Below are 20,957 nucleotides of genomic sequence, written 5' to 3' on the forward strand. Positions count from 1 at the left end.
GGATTTTCCTAGTGTTCAGACTAACACATCATTCACTGGGAGGAGGGCAGAGAGGAGAGGAAAGCAGCTGTTTTTTCCAAACTAATAGTTAATGCAATTTTTCCTTGGGCCTTCTATGTCTCTAATTCCATGTCTAGTTGATGACAAATGATAGGCAGTGATTATTTCATCTGGATAATCCCTGGATAAGCATTTAGCTTGTGGAACTTTATGCACTGAAGAAAATAAATTAATCAAGGTAAGAAACATGAAGGGGTTGAAGGCTAGGCAGATACTACGGAACGCTGATGGCAAGAACCTTCTCATTACAAGTAATTTTATGAACTACCAACCAATAACAAGTATGGCTAGGCAAAAATACTACCATCTAAAGCCATAATATCTGCATCATCTGATCAGCTGAGAAGATATTTTAGTAGGATAAAAGACACTGCATAAAACAAAGCACTCATCTAATTACTCGCAGATCACAGCTAAAAAAAATGTACAAGCGTTGACTTGGAAGGATAAGAGAGGGATAAAGAAACTTTTTTTTTTTCCATTACACTCTTGTATTAAGTGAGTAGGTACTAAGAAAAAACATTCTAGTAATCATGAAAAATACATGCGGCAGAAGATCTCCTAGATACTTACTATCTGCTTTGAATTCTGCCATTAGATGCTCCGAAATCAGTTCTTCCACTGAAGATTCCAGCTTCCGCTCCCCATCAATAATCCAGGGAGTCTGAGGTAAATTCCTTGAATATTTGTTGTATCTTCCTGTATAAAACAACGATGTTACCTGTAAACATTCTAAAGCAACGGAGAAAAGCTCCAGTATGCACAATGCATTTAACTGTCACCAGAGCCTTGTGAAAATAAATTTACAGGCTTAAACTTGTTTTACAGCAAGAGCATTACAGCACCAGGACGAAACGCGTGCTGCTGCACCTAGGAGAGCCGCAGCACCCGAGATGGCCACCTCAAAGGTAGACTTGGAGAGCCTGTTGATGCAGCCATACCTTCAGGTGTAACCGCAGAAACAAAACTGTATATAGCCTGACACGACTGGGACTAAATCCCTGAGGTTCAAGTGCCTAGTCTGAGTCAACTTAATTCGGAATGGAAAAAACGATTTTTTTGTAATAGCAGCATGATCACGAACCAGCCTCCCGCGTCCAACCTATGCCTGTTCACCACTGCCTGTGTGTCCCAAGCAAAGAAGTCCCCACATCCTCCTGTATCAAGTAGTTCAGGTTTCAATCCAAGTTCTGCCATTGGCTGAATGTTTATCAAAAGCAACCCAAACTAAAATGCTCTGGCTCATTACGAGGAAAACCATGTGAGCAAAATGTCTCAATAATAAACTGGTACAAATTTCAAGAGCCTTGAAAAGATGCCAGATAAAGAGATTGCCACCCTCTGACTGATTGCAGTCATCGTCTAGAGTTATGTCACACTGCATGCCACCTCCCGTGACACCAGGGCTGCTATAACAAGTCTGACATGGATGACCACAATAAGCTTTCTTATTGACAGGTTTTATAAGAAGTGGAAATATGCACAAAACAAGGAACTCTTTCATAAAGAACGAGTAATCCCCCTGCACAACAAGTTTCAATCTGAAACCTTGCATATAGAAAATAAAACAAATTTCAAAGTAGCTACGCATATTATACCGTGCCTCTGTCATCTCATTTTTTTTTGGTTTTCAGTATCACATTTTCCTATTTCTAACAATGTTTCTTCTTGCATTTTGATCTGCAGAAAAATCCACACAAACAAATGGGGACTCTGACTAATAGTGTTTCACTAGGGCAAATAATGAAAGTACTATGACTAATCATTCAGAAGTCAGCTTCACACTGCTGAATTCTCTTTCCATAAAATGGAAAAAGAAAAATAACATTCTTTTTTCTCATCTCCCTATTCTAATAATTTTAGCTTTTAATCTGAACAACAGTGGGTTAAAAAAAAAACCCAGAAGGTGTTTCTTGGTTTGACATCTTCTCCCAAACCCTTAAAAAACAAAGCTGGGGGGAAGTGATCACTAAACATCAAAAACAAGGTCAGGAGGGCAATACCAGCTCTGAAACTGTGCTTAAAAATTAAGATCCCATCTCATTTAATAGTAGCAAAATAATTGCACTGTACTCAATAAATTCTATTCTGAAATTCTTCAAAAATTAAAGACAACATTCTGCCTGTTTTTTTGTGGTTTTTTTTTTTTTTTGTTGGAGCAAGCTATAAACTGTAAATTACATAATCAGTAGTAAATTACATGCAGAAAGCTAAACACTGCTCCCTCCACCCTACCCCCTCACCCCCTCCCTCTCCATAGAGATGAATTCTGATAAAACCGTCCAACAAAGCGACCTAAAATAAAACAGTGTATTTGGAAAAGGCTAAAAGACATTGGATGTCTTGGATTCATGACAATGTACATCTTTCGAATCAGTAATTAAAAATAAGAAGCAGGTATGTATCAACTAGCCTGCCATGAGAACATTCACTTTTGCCTTTTGTCTTTTCATTTTATGTTTTCCTTTATTCAGGATTCGTACCATCCTTTTAAACTTAGTATGCTGAATTTAAATTGCAGAGTTTTTTTAAAATATAATCTCCTTGCAAATATTTAAACAAGACTGGGGGAAGGGTAGATACTCTTCCTGGCAGGTGATAAAAAAGTTGAATCATCTCAACTCAAGGACACCAAGGGCTGTTATGCTAGCTGTCTCACCCAGTTTTTTTCAGATGTTATCTTGGAGGGGGACGACAACGGGACTGGAAAGAGCTAAACTCCAAAATTTAACCTTTATTAATCCCATTAAGAGAGGTAGTTTTGGATGAAATAATATGCAGATAAATCCAGATGGTGAAAACCTCTGAATCCAGATCAAAATTCAAGCAAGTGAACAGCACTGCCAGCAGGGAAGTGCCTTTCCCAAACCACGTGCTTATTACGAAGGGACGTGTTACAACTGCAAGTTTTGCAGGGATAAGCATTTTCCAAAGAAGAGAGCAAGCTTTGACGACATGGCAAAACTCTTCGTTTCATAAACTGCTTCTGGATAAGCCCCTGTAATAAGCAGGGGCACAAAGGAAGTTTCTTTAAATCTTCACATCACCCTGGGCTGTCTCTAGAATAGACAACTGTTCCATCTGTCAAAGCAAAAAAAACAACCCACCAACGGCAAGGAAAAGCAGAATCTTCTTAAATATCCAGAAGGTATGTGTGCACGCACACTGGGAGCAGCCGAAGTGCCGCATGCCCCTCCTGCAGCTCCCAGCACGGGAACCCTACCCGGGCCCTGATACAGCTGTCTGCAGATTCCACTCCTCTCCAACCATATTCCACCACACACTATCTCCAAGTTTAAATTCACAATCTAAAAGCAGGCAAATAGTTTCGATTTTAGCTTGTTGATCTGTAATTTCTAGCTTTTGACAAAATCATGTCTTCAGCAAAGGACAAGTATATTTTCTTCCCTTTTCAAAAAAGTCCACTCTTGGACAGAGCCAGATTTGTTTCTTCACTGCTCCTTACACTTAACTACAGGGATCAACAAACAGCAAGAATCTTCTGGGTCTCGTGGCAGTATTATGAAGTTATGTTTAAGACAACACAGCAGCAAATAAATGGATCACTTTACCGGCCACAAAAACTGCACCATTATTGCACTGAATTTCCACAGCAACACAGAGGTTCTTTGGTGAACCTGGGGGACATGGAAAATGCCTGTATAAAAAAAAAATAATAAAATTACTAGTAATACCAGAACATGATGGAGCATCACCTGGGGGACACGGAAAATGCCTGTATATAAAAAAAATTAAAATTACTAGTAATACCAGAACATGATGGAGCATCACCATAGCGATAATGGCATGAAAGATGACAACTTCAGTTGCACAAAACACAGCTACAGTATAAAATCAGCATTCACATTAAAAGCTGGAACACCAAGAAATGGATAAATGTTAACCAAATCAAGAACACTGCATTGCAAATACGTTTGTCAGTCTGTCATTGAACATTACTGAAGTAGAGCACTCCAAAATGGGCTAATAAGATACCATAGGTACCGTGCTATTGCTATAGCAAAACCAAAACTCAATGCCGCATGAAAACCGTCTTCAGGATCTATTACCACATCTTTGCTGGGAATCAATGAAAAGAGCTGCAAAGACTTAGGGCAATTAAGCACAGTGAACCACAGAGAAAGTGTCTGTTGAAGTCTTCCCCCTGCTTGTGATTGTTACCACATTACAGCATTTGTTCTTTTCTTAAAACTCAACTCCTAACACTTTGGAAATACAGGAAAAAGTCTTTCTTGTAAAGAAAAGCTTGCCTTACAAACTGTAAGGATCAAAATACAGAAGGAAGTTCCAAGATTTCCAAATCTCTTCTGTGGTTTTGGGGATGTACATCAAGATTTTTGAATGTAAATTATTGTCAATACTACACCAAACTGTTTTTACTTCTAACTGTTCTAAATCCCACGCCAGCCCAGAGAGTTGCAGTGATGCACTGCCGAAAGCACAGAGCAGAACTGCAGCTCTCTGACCCATGATTTCTCCTCTGTGCTGCTCCTGAGATAATCAACCAAAGAAGCACTTTTACTAATGGGAAAAAGACCATCATTTGTGTCATGTCCAGTTTTCCATCCTCTGTGAATCAAGCATTTAAAGATTACTCCTTAATTAAAAGATCTAGAATGACATTCTATTACCAGAAGAACAGAAACCACATTTTAACCAATAAACTAGCAGAATTTAAACAATTAAAAGTTCTTTTATAGACATCTTACCACTACTTACCCATCTAATATTTTCCTCCCCTTCCTAATTCTATACAAAAGCACAATACTAAGAACTAGTTTCAGTACATACTTACTTGAGAAAATCATCTTCTTTTATCTTCTCTAGGGCTTTTATAACTGCCATTCTAGTGAAAACAGACTGCACAGTGAAATGAAAAAATGAGTCAAGAACTAAGAGAAGCTAAGAAAGGATATGCCTAAGGAAGGAAAAAAACCCACCCTAAACCATACACACCATATGCTTCTCACAATAGGTTTTTTCACTTGTGTTTTGTGTTTTCTAAAAGCAACTCTGTATCAGCAAGAATTCAGTGATCTTAACCTTAATAGGGCAACCAAGAGCAACAGGTAATTTTGCCAAAATCTATTCAAGTAATTTTAGGCACAACATGAAAGCATTCCAACTAATACAGTTGACAGATTGGAACACAGCAGTTATTTAGCTGTAGAACTAAGATTTTCCCCTTTGTTTCTAGAATACATGTACAAACAGTAGTGTACATTCCCTCACTCCGTCTGCACAAAAAAACCCCAAGCACCACTGATTTTGAGCAGGTCTAAAGTTACTGTCACGCTTCCAAATAAACCTACTCCAACTCCCTAGAATATTCGATTGCTAAGCCTGCCCTTTGGTTAGCTGAAAGAAATGCTAAGCGTATCTTTGGGATATCGTCTTATTTCAGATTATATACAAAAGTGTGCAAAAGTAAGAACCAAAAAAGTAGTGCTTGGGAGCTCAGGTACAAATTGCAAAATAGAATAAAACCAGAATCCTAAGCCCATGAACAGAAACCTAAGCTAGCCTCCCCATTTTCAAGAGTTAAGTATGCCCAAGCCCCAGCTTCCATCTCAGTGACAGCAGGCAGGCAGCTCTTCTGAAAGCAAGACTGTTGAGTAGGTATCTGTTTATAAAGTTCAAAGGTTCATTCATACTCAGAAGTAAGGGCTCTGAACGGTAGGGCTTGGCAGCTCCAAAACTGTGGAAGGCAAGCAACTTCAGACTCCCAAGCTGCATCAATTCACAAGGGTGAACCGACAGTAGAAGTAGTAATAATAATACAGTAGTGGCAGGAGCCATGACTACCATCCTCTATGCAGACAGGTGCTGCTGTCGATAAATCAAGTGAGGTTAAGGCAGAAAACATGGAATTTAGGTTCCTGGAACAGGAGAAGCAACTGTAACATGTGAGGTGGAATCCTACCTTAGGAAGGCTAAGGAGAGTAGGTCTCTAAATGAACATGCTAATCTAAGCATGGTCAGTTATGAGATCAAACCATATTACCCAGGGTTTTATCCAGTCAGGTCTTGAAATCTTCCATGGATCGAGCTTGCACACCCTCTCTTCATTGCCTGCTCCACTGTCCAACTGTCTCATGGTAAAAAGTTTTTTCTTATATCTACACCGAACCTCTCATTTCAACTTATTTCCGCTGTCTCTCATCCTTTCACCGTGCCCTGTGATTAACAGCCTGGCCCTCTGTTCTGAAAAACCTTGGTACCAGGGGGAAAAGCACTTCAGCCCTCCTGAAAGCCACCTCTTCTCCAAGCTGAAGAAGTCCAGGTTCCCCAGCCCCTCCTCCTAGGGCCTGTGCTCCAGCACCCTGACTGTCTCGATGGCCATCTGCTGAATTTCCAATTTAATGATGTCTTTTTTGCAAAGTGGATTGAGGCTTTGGAAAAAAACCTGAAAAATACTGGATTGTTGTTTGGGACAATTCAAGTCTTTGCTCTAACACACAGTTCCTGGCTGCCTTCAGGAAAGCTGCTCTTTCTCCTTCTTAGCATAAATTAGAGATAATAGTGCTTCCCTTCCTCTTAGAACAGATGAACTGGAAATCCCTTAAACTAGCAGCAGGTTTAAATAACTATCTACAGCAGATGACAGAAATTTTCACTCAGAACCCAGTTTTTATAATACTTCTCTGATTAACACAGCCCTTGAAGCTAGCTTCAAGCACAGCTTCTTTGTAAGGATAAACCTCTGACAGCTCTTCAGAGCCGGTATTTTTTCCTTTAGATTCCCCTACATCTTGTTACCTGTGTGGTTTTAACAGCCAGACCCTGCTGGTTTAGCTCCTTATGTGGGATTTCCCCCCTTTTAAAGGAAAGCAATGCAGCAAGCAGTGAGTTATAACAATGCAATTCTTCTAAAAAAAGACTTGCATTTATTGGTCAGGTGGAGTAGAGTAGGCAGAATTTCTGGGTCAGACTGCCTCTGCCAAATGTCGGTAGACACTTCACCAGAACGAATAAAATGCCTTGCATAGGCTTCTGATAGAAGTTACTTGTTCTCCCTCTGATCACATCAACTGTCCTACTTATATCAGTTTCTCTCCGACTGTTTTTTTATTCTTACATGTCCTCTTTTCCATCAATGATTGTGTGCGTGCTCAGGGTCTGCAACAAGTAGCAAGGTCCCTTTTTTTTCCTCCCCTCCTCCAGAGGTAGACAGGATAAAACCATCCTGCATGTATTGTGTCTTTCATTCAGATCAGAGAACATGAAAACTGCAGTGTGATCATTTCTCTTTTGGCTGCGGAGTCTCATCTTCACAATGTGACTTATCTGAACTGTTTCACCCATGGAGAGCTTGAGGATCATCCTTTATGCTCCTTTTAATGCATGACAATCAAATTCCTAGATCTTAAGGGAGGTATTTACAGAGAACATTCCTAAAATTATGGCCTTTAGACAGTCTGGAAAATGAATGACCTAAAGAAAAGCACCAAGCTCTTAGTATTCCTAAGCAAAGAAATGTTAAGTGAATAAAGGAGACAACTTTATTTTCAGACAATTGAAAACTAGAGAGATTTTTCATGAAGGAAAACCAGACATTAAACACTCACTGAATACCCAGATAAGTTCTTTGTTGTAGCTACTGCTGTGAAAATCTGAATGCCAGAAAAGAAATACAACAATGATGAGGTCCTACCTGTTTGTTCTTCGCTCGTTTGAAACAATCAGGACAAGCTGTGGCTCTAAACACAGAAATGAAAATTAGCTGATACTCTTTCAGAAAAATAAACAAACAGGCAGACAGACTTAGAAGCATAGCATGTACATGGACTTTCTATCAATATGTCCAGTATCTCAATTCCACAACCTAGCACAGAGCAGAGTTTAAAATTAACTTTATCCTAAACCACAAATGGCAGAAGGCGTGCGTTGCTTGATCTAGAGAAAAAGTATGGACAAAGCTGTGTAAGCCTCTTTTGGTCTGGCCAACACAAATGTGTCTCAGCTTTGAGATAGGATGGAAAAGCGCACGAGAAGTTTAGCTTTCAGTCCTTTCCAATCTTTCTCAATAAAGGTCATGATTTATGTTGAAGTTCTGTGCAAGACTTGCTGACATCCTGAAATCTGCACTTGCTGTTCTTAGACAATGCATACTACAAACTAGAGATTCAAATTGCTGCTTCTGGATAGGAAAATTCAATTTACTACAGGAAAAGTCACCCCGGGTGTTCAATACCATTTGTGCTCTGCCTCTTCAAAAGGAAACTATTGGTTGTTTCATGAAAGTGAAAGCCAAGTCAGTGAAACACTTTTTCTGAGTACTGTAGAGGAAGTCACTGTTCCTATTAGTGGATTTCTATGTATGCAGTTAAAGATGATTTCTAGCCTGCAAGACTATTTATCAATTCTTGCTGATGCTTTTCAACACCTCTGTGACTATTTTAGACTATAAGGAAGCAGGTCTGATCTCTTGCTGTTTCTACACAAGCAACTTGCATGGCCAGTTTGTGACACAAAGCATCGCAAATTCCCTCTTCTGGAATTTCAGTACCACCATACCTTTAAACATAAATCTCCAAATATAAACTAACAAAAGCCAATTCAATCTTCCATGCCAAACGAAGAGTCATTTTAGCACACTTGCCTACACATAATTGAGTAAAAACAGCTTGAAAGATGAGAAATTGCAGACGCCATACCTGGAAATCCCACCCCAAAACATACCTGGAGGACTTCTCCAGGTTGACGCATGGTCCTACTTTGTTTCCACAAAGAGCATGACTGTCATTACTAAAGCTGTGACAATTGCCGAACTTACCATATTTACATTGAAACCAAACCGTTGCCTCAGAATATGCCCAGAGCCAGCCATTCACATATGCAGAATGCCTTGACGCCTGACAAACTACTATGTAATTAAATTAGGTAATACGCTGTTACTTCAGAAAAATGTCTAAAACCTTAATTGCTGTTTAAGTATGCCACAAAGAGAAGGCAAGTAAAAGGATATTGTCAGGCCACATGGAATAAACCTGAGTAGTTGGAACGTGGAATGGAACTTCTTTACAGCTTTCACCTCTAACTATTCTGCTTGGAGCACTAACATTGGCACCATAACATGCTCGACATCAATATTTTTGAAATGTCACAAAAAGGATGGAATGATGAGCTGAAAATAAGAGCCGAGAGGTTTCAGAGGAAGGAAAAGCACTGCAGAAAACAAGAACTGATCAAGTAATATTAAATAAATAAGAACAAAAGGGTGCAGGATCCAGAGACACTTGAGTTTGTACAGAATTGCAGGTACTGTTATACAGAATCGTAGTTTGGCCTTACTACTTTCTCCCCGTTTTGCCCAGTCTTGAAGAAGCTGGAAAGGGAAGTTGTTCAGCAAACACTGGTAATCCATTCTCCCTAATACCTGGTTTGTCACCAAGCATGGTCACTCCCTCATCCCCCCCCCCCCCCCCCCCCCAAGCCAAACAGAAGATGCAGTTGTTGAAAACCGAAAAGGTTCAAACACAGATCACAAATTGCTAGAGGGGGTCAAATCAGGGAAATATATAAAGGCTGCAAAGGAAATCTCTAGTTTCAAGAGACGAATTCACTATGCAAGACAGAAGACTATGCTGAGCCTCTTTCTATGCTAAGATTTAACTTGCAGTAGGGGCACAACTGATGAAACTGAGTGAAACTTAAGTTTTCCAGGAAGCATCAGCAAACAGGAAGAGTGAACCTAATTATCCAGAATATACTACAGCTAGATTTTGAGAAATCAGATTAAATGGCAGCAAAATTCACAGAAATATTTTGCTTCTGTTTGTATAGCAAATGCCCTACTGGGCTAAGCCAAAAACGACATGTGGTAGCCAGGGAACTTCTGCTTATTTTAATCAACCAGCTAAGTTGGATTAATGCACTTCAAAGCCTTCCCTCCCATCCATGTCTCCTATAAGAACAGGAAAACCTAGGCACGACCTCAAAACGATTCCCTCACCTGCAACTACCTGGTTTTAATCTATTTTTTAAATGATACAGCTATATTGAAGAGGGTAGTGACTTTGAAAAGGGCTGAAATTGAACAATTTATCTGAATGTTCTCCTTCCAGTTCAAATCAAAATTCTGGATGACTTTGTTCATTGGCTTTAAAGCATGGAACTAGAGATGGTGTAACTTTAAGCTCCACAACTGTAACTGAATACGAGGAAGTTTAGATGCAGGCCCCATTCTAGTTTACAAACACTGCATATTCTCATCTGTAGCAAATCCAAACCAACAATGTTGCACAATATTTAGATAAGATCTTTTGTTATTTATATAAAAACTTACAGGAAATGGCACTCCTCGTCTGTTTCTGGGTGAGCAAAGACCACGCTAACTTCAAACAAACTCTAAATCAAAAATAAAAAAAAAAAAAGGAGGTAATAGGTTTTTTAAAGGAACAGGGAGGATATTCTCAAGCACCCTTATTGTAGTATTAGGAAAACAGTCAAGAGGTAGACAAAAGAGAAAGAAACTCATTTACTCTACAACATCACCTAAAAACATCAAAATGTGCCATAATAGCATTTGCATTTCTGAAGTAACCGAAGACCATCTGAGAGCACTTCAAACACATGAGTGACCTACACATCATAGATAGCGGCCCCATTTCGCACAGGGGGAACTGAGTCAGACAGTGTACGCTCAAAGCCTATTACGGTCACTAAACTTCACAAACCTTCTGGGAGAGCAGTGCATAGCGTGGAATAAAGATAAAAACCCTGTAATAGTCACCACTGTAAAATTTTGTCAGGGGCTTCGTTTGCAATGACTGGATGGCCTTGGGGCAAAGAAAGGCAACATGTCCTAGTAGACTGACAGCTAGACCAGAAACTCTAGTGTAATCTCAGTTCTACCCTCAATTCCCTCCTTGGCCTTGGGCAAACAACACTCATTACTTCTGTTATTCAGATACCGGAATACCTCAAGAGGGCTATTGAAAAGATTGGCTAATATTCAAGTGCCTTGTAGATAAAGAGCACTAGACAAGTAACTTTTATAGTACAATGATGTCTGGAGTGGCTCAGTGCCTAAGTGTTGTAGAGCTTTTGCTAACTTTGTATGCAAGAAGTTTGTTTCTACTTGGATCATCTTCTGGGTAACCGAGTGTTTCTTTCTTCGCTAACACAAAAGGGATGCTTTCAATTAGCACTCCTGGGAAAAGACAATCTGTAATTATTATGGAAGTTGACAAATCAACATAAAGGCTAAGCGACTCTAGTCCTAGGGTCAGTCCTATGGCTGATGACAAGTAAAAACTGCAGACTGCCTTGTCCTCAGCAGGAATTTGAGCCATGTTTGCAGAAATTTTACATTCACGATGATGGTGTTTCTGAATTTGTCCGGCAATATCTGAACGTCACATTCAGTCAATGCATTTCGGAAACATTTTAAGAAAGTTAGTCAGAATCTCAAAGTTGGAAAAAGGGTTTGAAAAAACATTTCTAATGCCTACTTAGAGGTATTGCAGGTTCCAACATGCCTATCTCTATCATTCATTAAAGTGAACAAGAACCGGTATTTCCTCTTTCAGTATGTTCCTGAAATATATTTTATCGATAGAATTTAACATGCTAACAACATGAACAATTTATCTCAGAGAGCAGTAACAGTGTTGGCAGTAATAGGAGGGCAAAGAAGGAATGTGTGAGCATTCCTTAGCCTCTGGAAAACTGAGATCCTGGAAAATGAGAAAACTGAAAAAGCCTCATTGATCAAAGGAGGATGGCAGCCCAAGAGCAAGAGATTTAGCAAAAGACTACGATGGTTTCAGAAGATGCGATGATCTACATATACAAAAATGAAGATTGGACCCCTCAGTATTGAGACTGGGAGATCTTTGGTTAAAAGAATTTCCCCCCTGCTTCCCCCTACAGTGAGTGTAAGAGCAGTGCAACTGGTTTGTCTGTTAATGAAGGGGAAAAAGTATCTCTCCCCACCCTCCTGTTCATATATATATATATATATATATATAAAAGTATACAAATATATACACACACACAAACACATATATAAAAAAAAAAAGAAGAGAGGAAAAAAAGTGTTTTCTTATTTATACAACACCTTTCCATCAGCAGGAACACCCAACTCTTCTGACAACTGGGGATGAATAATCCACTTATAAGCTTCTTTCAGTTGAACAATGTCATCCTTTGCCAAGGAAAGGCCCAGATTTCTGAATCACAAAGAAATAATAACTTGCACAAGGGTCTGTCAAAGACAGATACATGACATATAATATTGCAAGACAAACTGAAGTAACTAGCGCCAGGCAAACAAGAAATGCAGAAATAAAAAAATACAAAAGTATTAAGCATATAGACCATGGCATGAAAGAATGAAAGGCTGTTCCAAGACCTCTATAACGGCACTATCTCTTTGTACTGAATTAATAAACAAAGTGTTGCGGAAACGTTAAGGCCAGACCAGGATTCCAAGTAAGATGCTTCCCATTAAATCCATAGTTTGGCAGGGAGTAGCTAAAGGTGTAGCTACTTGAGCTACAGTCTGCTCAAGCACAGGAAGGACAAGGTTGCCTCCTCCCTGCCTCTGACTGTGCATTCCTGCCAGCACCTGCACGCTGACACTACACAGCATGGTAAGTAATACCAGCCCACTGATCCCATTTAAAGCAAATGCTAATCCACCAAAAAAGGTTTTAAAGGTTTTGTTTTTTCAGCCTGCTCGGTGAGCTATCAGCTGTCCCAGTCAAATAAGCACTTACGTTAACATAAGAAAGACAGAAGGTATGTGCAGATGAAGGCAAGATCCTTCTGATAGTAAAGCCACATCTAGTTCAGCTTAAGTAAACTGAGCATCTGGATCCTGCAGGGCAGCACCTGTACTACTTGCCAAGGAGCCTCCTGGACAGCTTCCACACTAAGTGATACCTTGTTTTGCCCTTTGTTTAAAAAAAAATGTAAAAAATATCTTGTTAGATTTATTTTTATTGTTAAAAGGGCGTTCTAGTCCTTCACTAAAGGAGGGTGTGAACTCCAGTGGGCACAAATTCCCAGACAGAAAAGCTGAGATGACAATCTCAATTGATCTTGTTGGGACAGGCTCAACTACCTCTGTAGGTACAAGGCAAGGCCTTGACTCCTGTGTCATTGCCTGTGGAGAGAAGTTAAAAGGAGCAGATGCCTGTGAAGGGTGCCAGCATATGATTTCAAACCACTTGCTGCAAACTCACAGAGCAAAGCGCACGTCCTCCTATACAAATGGCACCAATGGTAGGCTCTGTGGACAGTATTTGCCCTACAGTGCCTCATTCTCTCTCAAGCAAGTTAATGAAACAATTACTTTAAAATTAGTCTCAAAGTAGGAAGTGATTCATCATTATTTAGTCTAGCTTTCTATGAGTATCTTGAAATGGTACTTTCAGCCAAGACGGCTTCCACCAAAGACTATTTCAGTATCCTCAACTAACTCTGAGACAAGTGGATTTCTTTCCTCCTGAGCACGAAGACAATTCTTCCATTCAGAATGTCTCTAATATGTTCGCATTTGGCCAGGGGGGGGAGGCATCCTAGAGCAGACAAAGACTCAAGCACGTAAGCTGATTTCAAAACACGGAGGGATAAAAACCAGAAGAGTCAAAACTAACTTGTACCCACAGCACTAATATCTTTCTTGCTATGCTGCTGACTTTTCACCGTTACCTGACTAACAATTTTCAGTCACTATTGATGTAAGCTAAATCTGATACGGTGGCAAACTGAAGAGGTCTGTACTTCATTACGTTTTCCATGTATGAGAAGATTCTAGCTCACAGATGGCATTGTGGCATCTCTCAGGGCCACTAAGTTAACTCAAAGCTGTACAGTTGGACAGACAGCCTGCACTTCGAGCTGAAACACCATGTCCTAGCCATAATCACACTATGAGGCAAAAGATATAAGAAACCCCAATTAAGGTCAAACCAGGTAAAAACCCAAAGAAACAAAAAACCACACAAAAACCAGCTGCCATCTTATCCTACATAAGCATCAAGTAAACTGGGAAACTGGATAAGACTATATAATCAGTTTCTCGTCTGCTCAACATTTATATAGACAAACGGTGTCCATATAAGAGAGACAAACAGACCACAAAAATTATGGACAATAAAAGATAATTTTAAAAACCCCAACAAATAAAATGACAGCACATCCCAGTTCTGGATTACCTTATGATTAGTTTTGAAGGTACAAAGTAAGTTAAAATCTTCGCCAAGGACATAGAAGTGAGTCTATATCTTCTACAACTGTTAGCAGAAGTACCTTTATATGAAACCAACTGTCCTGACCTTGAAAATATAGCATTAATTGCTTGGTTAAAAGTTTCTCTTAACGTATGTGTCTCAGCAGGTCCACTGCATTAAGTGGTTTCTCATTTCTACTATGTTGGAAAAAAGTTACAGTAAGAGTATCTCTCCTTTCTCTAAATCTGGAGAACTCTCTAATAGAAGTGGTATGAGAGTTGCCAAAAGAAATTACTCACCTCATTTCCTGTTTTACCAGCAGCCAAGCAGCACGCTATAGGTCACCAGCCATGCCCAGGAAGAAGAGAGGGGAAAAAAAAAAAAGAAAAAGGCAAGTGAAATTCAGGCTAAAAACTCCCAACAATCTGAGAGACTTAGCACAAGGAAAAATGTTTTATAAACTCAGGGAAAAAAAGGAAATATTAGGATTTTAATTTAGTTTTTGCTTTATAAGTGGAAAGATAGAATTGGAGCTTGTTTTTATTTGTAAGACATCACTTTGCAATTCACCTCAAATCCTATCTGACTAAAAAAAAAATAAATCAGGCTGCATTAAACACACATTGAAACTTGCTATTAACTCTACAACTAGAAAAAAGACTAAGTCAAGTGCAACTAACAGTTATCTACCAGAAAAATTAAAAAAGAAAGGAAAAGAAAGACAAAAAGGAAAAAGGAAAAGAAAGACAAAAAAGGAAAAGAGAGACAAAAAGGAAAAAGGAAAGAAAGGGAAAAAGGAAAAAGGAGGGATGGTATATGAAAACTGATTTGACATATAAATTAAAACAAAACATAAAATTCCATTAATCCAGTTATTCTTTTTAAAAACACAAAATAAAAGACATACTTGGTCTTATGGAATCACGAACCCTTTCCCTGAGGACGGCCCCCTTATTTAAAGCATACCCCTTAGTTTAGGAGACATAGGCTGAACATGAGAAAGCTGAGGAACAGAAGGAGTAATTCCAGAAATCAGAGGAAGCTTTTAGTACAAATGCTTGAGTTCATTAGCAATTATTGATCACATAGCATACGTAGGAGTGGCTGCAAGGTGTGATCTGAGAATCAGATGTGATCTAAGAATCAGATGGGCAGATTCAGCCTCGAATTCTCCTTTTTTATTTCCCAGTTGCCCTTCTGTTGCTTTGTGCAGATTCTCTGTGAATACCACCTTCTTCGGCTCCTGATGCACTTTGAGTGGAGTTTCCAAGAGGTAATAGTCACTTTATTCATGTGACCATAGGATAACTCAGGAAGCTCAGGAGGTCTCTGTCCAACCCTGTGCTTATAGCAGGATCGGCTATGAAATCGGACAAGGTTCCTCAGGACTCTGTGCAATGAGTTCTCAAAAATGTCCGGTAATGGAGACTGCACCACCTCTCTGGACAACCTGCTCTAGCTTGATTCTCCCTAATTTGTGCATTGTCAACAACTCTTCAAACTCTACTCCTGTCCTCTAGCAGCCTTATATGTGTAAATAAACATGATGTAGCAGATCCCTTAGACGTGACACTGCCCAGGGAGGATGACCACGAACCATCACTCAGGTGTCCCAGCCAACAAATGAGACTCAGCAGTGTAAGAATTAACAATGGTTATATGAAAGGTCAAAAGCAGAATTAAAATTACCAGTGGTATGAAAGGCAGAATAATACAAATGTAAGCCCCAAGCAACAACAGTCTGTTGAATCAGTGCAACAATAACAGACTTGAACAAATTTAAAAATTAGTGAAGAAACTGAAGACTTCCAAACAGCACTGCTTATGCTAAAAGCTTCTAAAAGCCTATCTTTCCCAAACTCTGCTCTGGGACCCCAATATTTTAGAGGTGCATCCCTTTGCAGTCTCACTCACTCCTCTTTGTACTGATACATTGATTCTACAAGATGATCTATTACTTCAGTGTAGTAACTGTTCAGTGCTTTGGGATTTAAATTTTGACTCTGTGCGGGCCAAGAGTGACTGCCATTCTCTGCACCACAATGAAAACACACCTTACTAAACTGAAGTGCATTGCAGTTAACTAGAATTTTAACTTTGACCACAAATTCCCTTTCTACTAGGTCTAAATAAGTGTGTGTGTGCTGGGGGGCAGTGGGGGGTGGGGGAGGAAGGTGATGTTGGACGCATGTATTCAGAAGACCTGTACAATGTTTCCATTTCAACAGAATGCCTATCAGTGCAAAAACAATTAATAAGAAGAGAAAAACTCTCCTCAACCTCCTACAATGAAGCAACAACAACAACAGCATTTTCAGTTCTTCCTCTACTCAAAACAACAACAAAATACATTCAGACTGGCAGGATGCCATTTAGACAATAGGACCTATGCTGTCAAGACAGTCTGGACACCTAGTCTCACCATCCTCACTGAAGATGAATTCCAAAAATCAAGTTGTTTGGGTTTTTTCATTGTAGTTGTTTCAAGCCAAAATTGGTAGTTTTCAACCTGTGGACTGCACACTACTAGTAAAGTATCATAGAAAGGCGACTCCATATGCTTGTCATACAACTATATGTATGTATGCAACTTCCAAAGGAGTTAGTATTGCAAAAGCAGTGAACACCACTGATTTGAACTCTTCAGAATTTTAAATCCCTTCCCTGTCTTTCATTCTTCATACAGTGCCTGTCGAAAGAATTACTGTCTATTGGTAAGGAAATAATTCTGAAAAAGGGATTTGAAAACATCCATCAAGCTTAAAGCAGCAGAGCCAGGATCACATCACCTTTTCATTGATATCAGAAGGACCCACATCATAGATCTCTGTTACATGTTGATAGAGGAACTCAATCAAAAAAAACACCTACTACCCTTCCTTTTGTACATCTAAAAAAATGAGGGAATCGTAAAACCAGTGCTAGAAATATTAAGGGGAAAGAGGGATGGTGGAGAGAGAACATAAACTTTGTTAGATACATGATACACAAAACTGCAAACTACTGAACAAAATACTGTATTCATGGAATACTGTTTGCTCAAATTCACTGTGATTCATTATCCTGCATATGCAGACAGTAAGACAAAACACCATGAAGCCTACTGTAATCTTGTTTGCATAATAACACAGATAAAATCATAAATAAAAAGTTTCCACTTGAAATTCCTTGAACCTAATTCTGACCTAGAGAATATGACAACCACAAAACTGGTCTAGAAAGCTGCATTTGACAAATGCCAATTAAAGAAAAAATCTCATATATCTTGATCTAAAGCACATGTAGGTTTGGTACTCAGTTGGGTGGCTGATCTCACTGCTTTCCCATTTCACAGGGGTATAATTACAAAAAAGAGAAAACTTCTGCATGTAAGTAGCTATGCTAAAATGAGACCACAGGTCAAATTTCATTTCCTCTCTCTTGACTTCAAAACTGAAAAAGAATTGAAGAAATTACTTTTCCCCTTCAATTAAGAGGAAACAATAGATTAGGGTACTGCGAGCACAGAAGCCAAAAGATCCCAAATTCCAAATCACATTCAACCACCAAGCCAGCCAAACCCCTCCACTGTCTCCCAGCTGTATGTGAAGCAGGGGATCAGATCCCTCTACTTCATAATTACTTTATGTTTGTGGTTTGAAAATGAAAAATGCTCATTACAGAGCTCAAGCCTGCAGGGCAATGCTTAACAGCAAATATATTTCTGAAATACACTAGCTTAGGCACTATATTGATTACAAGCTGCAGGATATTATTCAAATGCTGAGGGATCACAGTGGCAACAGTTGAAATACCATGTGCAATCTCAGCCACAGCATTTTTTTCACTGTATTAGAAAAGAGCTTCGAGATGGGGAATTCCATGATGAGGTATACACGGTTCTACAGGGAGTAATGACTACAGATGCTATTTGCATCAATGTCCTTGTAGCAAGTACCAGGATGATGGATCACAACTGAGACTACAGAGCTAACAGTCACCCTTCTGAAGGGCATGACTCACTTCATATTCTAATATAGTTGTCTGACATAAACTTGGGACTCCTGTGTTTATGATTTATTTTAATCAAATATCCTACTTGTGGAAAGAGGTGATAGCTTCTTTGCATTACAGATACAAATACTATGCAAATGTAAATTTTATGTTCCAGTCTTCTTCAGCTCCTATCATACATTTTAGACTTGGCAGGATGACAACTGTCATAATTAAATTAGTTGAAGGTAACATTAAAAGGCAGTTCCTGATTTTTTTGTTAAAAAGAAGCCAGAGAAAACCTTTGTGTCATAGAAAAGGTCAATGGGAGGGAGGCTGTCTTTGGGGTGTCCTCTTATGATGAAATTACGTATGTTTTTGTACAGTGCAGTTCAAAGAATTAAAAGCAGAATTTAACAAAAGACCTCTTTTCAACACAAAGCATTTTGAGATATCTGAGATATCCTGACCTATTATATTACTTACTTCTTCTCTGTAACGGCAAAACAGGAATGGTTTTTACTAATTATTTTTTAAAGCAATAAACGGATAGGTGGTAAATAAACCCCCATGATTTTAAAGAGGTTCTTTCGCCACCATCACCCATTTTCACCTCTACAGTTAGGGCACAGCTACTCAAACAGCTGGCTTAGCATTTGGCAAGACCAAAGGGGTGGAATAGAAGGGACACAGCAGGAACTTCCTAATGCAGACCTCCTCTCAGATGAACCGAAACTGTTTCCAAAGAGAATAGATCTGGTTTTGGAGCTTCCTACTCACTCATCTCACTCCACCTATTAATTCCTGTACTCTCACCACGACTTTTATTCCTTTGCTTGTACCAAGCACTGTAGTATTGTTTGTTTGCTTGAATATAAGCACAAGATACCTTCAATGAAGCAGATGGACAGGTTGAAAATTAGACCTCATCCCTTTTATCAAACTAGCAATTTATTGCACTTAGAAGACAAAGTTATTCTAAAGTAATAAATCTGGGTTTCTACCAACTGCCTTTGCCAAGTCAGTTTTCCCAATCCAAACAGTCTCAGTGTATCATCAACATTTCAATCAGCAAGAGGAACTCTCTGAAGCATAGTACTATTTTTTGCTTCCATTTACAGCCAAGGCTGCCTCAAAGTAAAGACACTAGCCCTGCTTGTTCAGATTAGTGTCAGAACATCCCTGAGCTAGAATTGCAATGCAATAACACCCTCTACCGAGGCATTCTGCAAAGACCCACAAGGAGGGTGAGGAAAAACAGTAGCATCAAATTTTTCTTTCCTCACTTCCACCGTTATTTAGCTATGCTATGGGGGAAAAAAAAAGAAAGAGGTTATTTTTAAGCTAGATAAACTGTAGCTGTCAAGCTAAAGATGTATAATGGAAACGTATTAAGAACTTGCTAACATGGGAATTGCAGTTGGGACTCTAGCCAAAAGATTCTGTGCATCACTTTGTTTTTCACTCATTGAGGCTATAATGAATAGAGAGAGGGAGGCCTCTGCAATGACTAGTGAAGGTAGACTGGAAATGAAAAAGACCTGATCAATAGTACGCCAAAAAATACCAAGGCTCCTCTTTTTTTAAACACCTAAGCTTACAGACTAAGTTTGACCTACATGTGGAGTTTTACAGAGCATCATAGGCACACATGCGTACCTAACCTGGAAATGCTTTTTTGGCATATCTCATTTTTTGGATGCACATAAAACCAATGGGAATAAAGGCAGTGCATCCAGCCAGAAAGCACAAAGCAGTTTGTTCTGGTATTGTTTTACAGCGGCAGCTGAAGCAAACACACCAACTATATTTAATTTCAGATGGGAAGTAAGGAATTTTATGTTCAAGAAGACTTAGAGGTAAAATATATGTTAGCACAGTGCAGCTATTACACTGGCATTTTCCAAAGATGCCAGAACTAACAGTACAAATCAACACTAAAATTGTAATAGATTATTTAACAATCAATTTGTGTGGGATGAGAATAGACATCACCACAGGTTTACACATAAATCCAAGACCACCTACGCTTCTTTCTGCCATGTTCACTGAAGCTTCTACTACATCTTACCACAGCAGGAATCTATCGTAAAGATTTACATGTTGCCCTTTAGAACAGTATTTTTGCATCACTTTATATCACAAAGCAGGGGAACATCGTAAAACACCTCATAACTAAGCAAAAATTGTTGCTTTATTAATCAAGTTATATTATACTTAGCATCCTCCCTTGATGAAAAAAAAATAATAATTACCAGGGTTATACACTCCTCTCTACATTATCATTATCCTCTGCAATTAAATGACTGAAATGTAAACAATTTAAGTTTTATTAAAATTGCCATCAAAATCAGTAGTTTTACAACTGCTATAAACTGCAGTTTTACAAATCTAGACTTTCAACAATGCCCAAGACAGGTGACTATTAAAATGTGTACTTTCATGTAATTTAAAATGCTGAACAGTTAAAGAGTTCATCTTCAAATTCCTTCATTTGTATTCTGCACTACCAATTATCATTTATTTCAGGAAAGGCACCAGCTGTGCAGTTCCTCCTCCGAGAAGATCCACAAAGCAGAGCTGGCATCTGTACCAAAGGGAACAATACACCGAGGATTTAAAGAAACTCCTTTTAGATTTTCAGATGTAAAATAACTCCTGGGCTAACTGAAAACCGAAGCTACTCGGACACTTTATTAATCAAAATAGTACTCAACAACA

The 20,957-nt window shown here is 39.0% G+C and overlaps 1 protein-coding gene across 2 annotated transcripts in view; it reads right to left on the bottom strand.

The window, feature by feature from the left end:
- The window catches only part of PUS10 (pseudouridine synthase 10), a 36,780-nt gene that overhangs the window by 9,415 nt on the left and 6,408 nt on the right, over window positions 1-20,957 (bottom strand). For both annotated transcript variants that reach the window (XR_013931345.1, XM_080407929.1), the window contains exons 5-11: window positions 14,564-14,598; window positions 12,146-12,257; window positions 10,370-10,431; window positions 7,736-7,781; window positions 4,877-4,941; window positions 3,633-3,718; window positions 634-759 (exon numbers count right to left, since the gene is read on the bottom strand). Coding sequence is in view for 1 of the 2 variants with exons in the window: in XM_080407929.1 (XP_080264055.1) it covers window positions 634-759; window positions 3,633-3,718; window positions 4,877-4,941; window positions 7,736-7,781; window positions 10,370-10,431; window positions 12,146-12,257; window positions 14,564-14,598 (532 nt within the window). In the remaining variant the exon portion in view is untranslated. The remainder of the gene's footprint in view (window positions 1-633; window positions 760-3,632; window positions 3,719-4,876; window positions 4,942-7,735; window positions 7,782-10,369; window positions 10,432-12,145; window positions 12,258-14,563; window positions 14,599-20,957) is intronic.

The sequence above is a fragment of the Falco punctatus genome (genome assembly GCF_963210335.1).
Source record: "Falco punctatus genome assembly, chromosome: 12".
Lineage (NCBI taxonomy): Eukaryota > Metazoa > Chordata > Aves > Falconiformes > Falconidae > Falco > Falco punctatus.